Source organism: Oncorhynchus mykiss, chromosome 2 (assembly GCF_057628025.1).
Source record: "Oncorhynchus mykiss isolate SJ-2025 chromosome 2, ASM5762802v1, whole genome shotgun sequence".
NCBI lineage: Eukaryota > Metazoa > Chordata > Actinopteri > Salmoniformes > Salmonidae > Oncorhynchus > Oncorhynchus mykiss.
In genome coordinates, this window is record NC_143023.1 from 510,528 (window position 1) to 517,500 (window position 6,973).

The window sequence follows — 6,973 nt, forward strand, 5'->3', positions numbered from 1 at the left end:
TCTCAAACCGAATGTCACTTCTAGATTCCACGGTCTCTAACCGAATGTCACTTCTAGATTCCACTGTCTCTAACTGAATGTCACTTCTAGATTCCACTGTCTATAACTGAATGTCACTTCTAGATTCCACTGTCTCTAACTGAATGTCACTTCTAGATTCCACTGTCTCTAACTGAATGTCACTTCTAGATTCCAATGTCTCAAACCGAATGTCACTTCTAGATTCCACTGTCTCAAACCGAATGTCACTTCTAGATTCCACGGTCTCTAACCGAATGTCACTTCTAGATTCCACGGTCTCTAACCGAATGTCACTTCTAGATTCCACTGTCTCTAACCGAATGTCACTTCTAGATTCCGCTGTCTCTAACCGAATGTCACTTCTAGATTCCACTGTCTCTAACTGAATGTCACTTCTAATAATAATGAGTGATGCTTTTTATTAGCATGTACAGTAAGTAAACAAGTCTAACTGGCCAAGTTGTAATTGGATAAAGCTTAGCTTGCATTTCAAGAGCTCCATTTTTTTTTAATGCAATCTCAACATGTGGCTAGGATTGCCAACAGCTGAGTCTGTCTTATTGAGAAAAATGAACAATTACATCATGTATGGGGCATGTAAACTGACCGATCTCTATCTCTCTCTCTCTGCTTATGGCAACAGTGTGGGTGGGCTGAAGAATTCAATGGCCTACCTCACATAATATGAATCAACAAATCTGGACAAAGGACAAAAATGACAGTATGAGTAAGTCATATTCTTTAAAAGGCATACGTACACAATGAATGTTTAAACTATGTGTGTGTGTGTGGTGTGTTCCTGTCTCTAGATAGCAGTGTAACTGTTACCAGTGGGTTAGCTAGCTACACACCAGTGAATCAGCTAGCTACAAACCAGTGGGTTAGCTAGCTACAAACCAGTGGGTTAGCTAACTACACACCAGTGAATCAGCTAGCTACAAACCAGTGGGTTAGCTAACTACACACCAGTGAATCAGCTAGCTACAAACCAGTGGGTTAGCTAACTACAAACCAGTGGGTTAGCTAGCTACACCCCAGTGAATCAGCTAGCTACAAACCAGTGGGTTAGCTAGCTACAAACCAGTGGGTTAGCTAGCTACACCCCAGTGAATCAGCTAGCTACAAACCAGTGGGTTAGCTAGCTACAAACCAGTGGGTTAGCTAGCTACAAACCAGTGGGTTAGCTAGCTACAAACCAGTGGGTTAGCTAGCTACACACCAGTGGGTTAGCTAGCTACACCCCAGTGAATCAGCTAGCTACAAACCAGTGGGTTAGCTAGCTACAAACCAGTGGGTTAGCTAGCTACAAACCAGTGGGTTAGCTAGCTACAAACCAATGGGTTAGCTAGCTACAAACCAGGGAATCGGCTAGCTACACACCAATGAATCAGCTAGCTACAAACTAGTGAATCAACGAGTTAGCTAGCTACAAACCAGTGGGTTAGTTAGCTAAACACCAGTGAATCAGCTAACTAAACACCATTAAATCAGCTAGCTACAAACCAGTGAGTTAGCTAGCTACAAGCCAGTCGGTCAGCTAGCTACAAACCAGTCGGTCAGCTAGCTACAAACCAGTCGGTCAGCTAGCTACAAACCAGTGGGTTAGCTAGCTACAAACCAGTGGGTTAGCTAGCTATACCCCAGTCGGTTAGCTAGCTACAAACCTCAACACTGCAGTACAGAGAGAGAACATGTTGATGTTATTGTTTTCCAGACCAGAAACTACTGAACGTTGGATTAGTTGTAATGACGGTCACCTTGGACACGTCGCGACCTCTTGCCAGGGTTGGGGTTATTTCCCTTTCAATTCAGCCAAACGCAGAAAGTTAACTGAAATTCAAATTTTCCCCAATCAAAGCCCATGAGGAAAATTGTAAATTTTGAATGTCACAGATTGACTGAATTGAAATGGAATTGACTCCAGCCTTGCCTCTTACCACACCTTCACCTACAAGTCATGTGCTGTATAGGGAATAGGGTGCTATGTGGGAGGTATAATAAGATCAAACAGCAAGGCTTGTTAGTGCCAGCCTCCTTCAGCCCTACACCCCTCCCCTCCGTCTAATCCCTCTTGGCCCTCCCCTTCCTCTTTCTCCTTCCATTCCCGTTGTCCACCCCCGACGACCTCTCCTTTGCCTCCACCTTGCCCCCCACCACCACCACCCCCGCTCCGTTCCCCAGTCCCTTGGACAGCCCGTTGGAGACCCAGTTGTTAGACAGAGCCTTGGCGGCCTTGGGCTCCCTGGGTTGGCGCGGCGTGCGGCGATACGTCTGGTAGTAGAAGTTACCGAACAGGGCGATGAAGGTGAGGGCGTAGCAGATAAGGGCATAGTGCATCCAGTGGGGAAACTCACAGTCCATGTAGAGGGACAGAGCAGTGTGGCCGATGGTAACATGGAACTGGACCTGAGGTAGAGACGGAGGGAGGGATCAGTTCAAACCTTATTATATTACAGGGCCTTCTGGGAAAGTAACATGGAACTGGACCTGAGGTACAGACGGAGGGAGGGATCAGTTCAAACCTTATTATATTACAGGGCCTTCTGGGAAAGTAACATGGAACTGGACCTGAGGTAGAGACGGAGGGAGGGATCAGTTCAAACCTTATTATATTACAGGGCCTTCTGGGAAAGTAACATGGAACTGGACCTGAGGTAGAGACGGAGGGAGGGATCAGTTCAAACCTTATTATATTACAGGGCCTTCTGGGAAAGTAACATGGAACTGGACCTGAGGTAGAGACGGAGGGAGGGATCAGTTCAAACCTTATTATATTACAGGGCCTTCTGGGAAAGTAACATGGAACTGGACCTGAGGTAGAGACGGAGGGAGGGATCAGTTCAAACCTTATTATATTACAGGGCCTTCTGGGAAAGTGACATGGAACTGGACCTGAGGTAGAGACGGAGGGAGGGATCAGTTCAAACCTTATTATATTACAGGGCCTTCTGGGAAAGAAACATGGAACTGGACCTGAGGTAGAGACGGAGGGAGGGATCAGTTCAAACCTTATTATATTACAGGGCCTTCTGGGAAAGTAACATGGAACTGGACCTGAGGTAGAGACGGAGGGAGGGATCAGTTCAAACCTTATTATATTACAGGGCCTTCTGGGAAAGTAACATGGAACTGGACCTGAGGTAGAGACGGAGGGAGGGATCAGTTCAAACCTTATTATATTACAGGGCCTTCTGGGAAAGAAACATGGAACTGGACCTGAGGTAGAGACGGAGGGAGGGATCAGTTCAAACCTTATTATATTACAGGGCCTTCTGGGAAAGTAACATGGAACTGGACCTGAGGTAGAGACGGAGGGAGGGATCAGTTCAAACCTTATTATATTACAGGGCCTTCTGGGAAAGTAACATGGAACTGGACCTGAGGTAGAGACGGAGGGAGGGATCAGTTCAAACCTTATTATATTACAGGGCCTTCTGGGAAAGTAACATGGAACTGGACCTGAGGTAGAGACGGAGGGAGGGATCAGTTCAAACCTTATTATATTACAGGGCCTTCTGGGAAAGTAACATGGAACTGGACCTGAGGTAGAGACGGAGGGAGGGATCAGTTCAAACCTTATTATATTACAGGGCCTTCTGGGAAAGAAACATGGAACTGGACCTGAGGTAGAGACGGAGGGAGGGATCAGTTCAAACCGTATTATATTACAGGGCCTTCGGGGAAAGTAACATGGAACTGGACCTGAGGTAGAGACGGAGGGAGGGATCAGTTCAAACCTTATTATATTACAGGGCCTTCTGGGAAAGAAACATGGAACTGGACCTGAGGTAGAGACGGAGGGAGGGATCAGTTCAAACCTTATTATATTACAGGGCCTTCGGGGAAAGAAACATGGAACTGGACCTGAGGTAGAGACGGAGGGAGGGATCAGTTCAAACCTTATTATATTACAGGGCCTTCTGGGAAAGAAACATGGAACTGGACCTGAGGTAGAGACGGAGGGAGGGATCAGTTCAAACCTTATTATATTACAGGGCCTTCTGGGAAAGTGACATGGAACTGGACCTGAGGTAGAGACGGAGGGAGGGATCAGTTCAAACCTTATTATATTACAGGGCCTTCTGGGAAAGAAACATGGAACTGGACCTGAGGTAGAGACGGAGGGAGGGATCAGTTCAAACCTTATTATATTACAGGGCCTTCTGGGAAAGAAACATGGAACTGGACCTGAGGTAGAGACGGAGGGAGGGATCAGTTCAAACCTTATTATATTACAGGGCCTTCGGGGAAAGAAACATGGAACTGGACCTGAGGTAGACGGAGGGAGGGATCAGTTCAAACCTTATTATATTACAGGGTCTTCTGGGAAAGTATTCAGACCCCTTGACTTTTAACACATTTTGTTACGTTACAGCCTTATTCTAAAATGGATTAAATTTTTAAAAAACATGTTCCTTATCAATCTATACACAATACCCCATAGTGACATCACAATACCCCATAGTGACATCACAATACCCCATAGTGACATCACAATACCCCAGTGACATCACAATACCCCATAGTGACATCACAATACCCCATAGTGACATCACAATACCCCATAGTGACATCACAATACCCCATAGTGACATACAGTATATCACAAAAGTGAGTACACCCCTCACATTTTTTTGTAAATATTTGAGTATATCTTTTCATGTGACAACACTGAAGAAAGGACACTTTGCTACAATGTAAAGTAGTGAGTGTACAGCTTGTATAACAGTGTAAATTTGTTGTCCCCTCAAAATAACTCAACACACAGCCATTCATGTCTAAACCGCTGGCATTTTCCGTAGAGCTCAGAGACAGGGTTGTGTCGAGGAACAGATCTGGGGAAGGGTAACAAAAAATGTCTGGAAGGTCCGCAAGAACACAGTGGCCTCCATCATTCTTAAATGGAAGATGTTTGGAACCACCAAGACTCTTCCTAGAACTGGCCACCCGGCCAAACTGAGCAATCGGGGAAGAAGAGCCTTGGTCAGGGAAGTGACCAAGAACCCGATGGTCACTCTGACAGAGCTCCCTAGTTCCTCTATGGAGATGGGAGAACCTTCCAGAAGGACAACCATCTCTGCAGCACTCCACCAATCAGGCCTTTATGGTACAGTGACCAGACGGAAGCCACTCCTCAGTAAAAGGCACATGGCAGCCTACTTGGAGTTTGCCAAAAGGCACCTAAAGGACTCTCAGACTATGAGAAACAAGATTCTCTGGTCTGATGAAACCAAGATTGAACTCCTTGGCCTGAATGCTAAGTGTCACGTCTGGAGGAAACCTGTCACCATCTCTACAGTGGTGACATGGTGGTGACAGCATCATGATGTGGGGATGTTTTTCAGCAGCAGGGACTGGGAGACTAGTCAGGTTCGAGATGAACGGAGCAAAGTACAGAGAGATCCTTGATGAAAACCTGCTACAGAGCACTCAGGACATCAGACTGAGGTGAAGGTTCACCTTCCAACAGGACAACGTCCCTAAGCACACAGATAAGACAATGCAGGAGTGGCTTCGGGACAAGTTTCTGAATGTCCTTGAGTGGCCCAACCAGAGCCCGATCGAACATCTATGGAGAGACCTGAAAATAGCTGTGCAGCGACGCTCCCCATCCAACCTGACAGAGCTTGAGAGGATCTGCAGAGAAGAATGGGAGAAGAATCCCCCAAATACAGGTGTGACAAATTTCCGTAAAAAAAAAAAAACATTTTCAAAAATGTCTAAAAACCTGTTTTTTTTTCACCTACAAGTCATGTGCTGTATAGGGAATAGGGTGCTATGTGGGAGGTATAATAAGATCAAACAGCTTGGCCTGTTAGTGCCAGCCTGTCTGAGATATTGTGGGTAGATTGATGAGTGGAGAAAAAAAACGTTGTAACGTAACAAAATGTGGAATAAGGGGTCTGAATTCTTCCCGAATGCTCTGTACAGTACGACAGGGATATTCAACTGAGGACATGTAGAAGGCAATCTGAGGGAAGAAGGTGAAACACAACCTTTCTGGTTTTCATGATCTCTCCAGGTAGAGAAGATGACCAGCTGGTTTTCATGATCTCTCCAGGTAGAGAAGAAGACCCAGCTGGTTTTCATGATCTCTCCAGGTAGAGAAGATGACCAGCTGGTTTTCATGATCTCTCCAGGGTAGAGAAGAAGACCAGCTGGTTTTCATGATCTCTCCAGGGTAGAGAAGAAGAACAGCTTCTGCCTTCGAGGTTCATTAACTGAATAGTCCAGCAACCCAGTAGTTATGATATGACATAATGCCATGACTGACTTACTGTCAATCCATCAGAATCGAGTTACTGTAAACGGATCTCTTACCATCTGGATGACAGTCAGGTACTTCTTCCACCACAGGTACTTCTGGATCTTGGGTCCAAAGGAGGCCAGCCCATAGTACAGATACATCAGGACATGGATGGCTGCGTTCATGTGTGCACCAAAGAATGCTGAAAAGGAGGGAGGGGGGGGGAACCCATCAGATAATGTGATGAGGTCCATTACCAAATTACCAATAACGCATGAATTTCTAATAAAAGGGAACGTTCCTGCATTGGGCTACAGTTCAACGCAGAAGAAGAGATTCCTTTTTTCTAAAAAAGGAAGTTGCTGGTTAAGTATATAAAAACAGATAAGTAGAGGGGATACTCACACTGTCCGCCAGCGACCCAAAGGAAGTTGCTGGGTTAAGTATATAAAAACAGACAAGTAGAGGGGATACTCACACTGTCCGCCAGCGACCCAAAGGAAGTTGCTGGGTTAAGTATATAAAAAACAGACAAGTAGATGGGATACTCACACTGTCCTCCAGCGACCCAAAGGAAGTTGCTGGGTTAAGTAAAACAGACGAGTAGAGGGGATACTCACACTGTCCTCCAGCGACCCAAAGGAAGTTGCTGGGTTAAGTAAAACAGACGAGTAGAGGGGATACTCACACTGTCCTCCAGCGACC

At 45.8% G+C, this 6,973-nt stretch overlaps 1 protein-coding gene across 3 annotated transcripts in view; it reads right to left on the reverse strand.

Annotated features, from left to right (window-relative positions):
- Positions 1-426: 426 nt before the first annotated feature.
- Positions 427-6,973, reverse strand: part of LOC149984739 (very long chain fatty acid elongase 4-like) — a 14,315-nt gene continuing 7,768 nt past the window's right edge. For 2 of the 3 annotated variants that reach the window (XM_090215788.1, XM_090215793.1), the window contains exons 6-7: positions 6,343-6,470; positions 427-2,427 (exon numbers count right to left, since the gene is read on the reverse strand). In XM_090215788.1, coding sequence (XP_090071914.1) covers positions 2,083-2,427; positions 6,343-6,470 — 473 coding nt within the window. In that variant the 3' untranslated portion in view covers positions 427-2,082. Of the gene's footprint in view, positions 2,428-3,984; positions 4,048-6,342; positions 6,471-6,973 lie in introns of those variants that run through there. The other variant, XM_090215798.1, reaches the window with a different exon arrangement.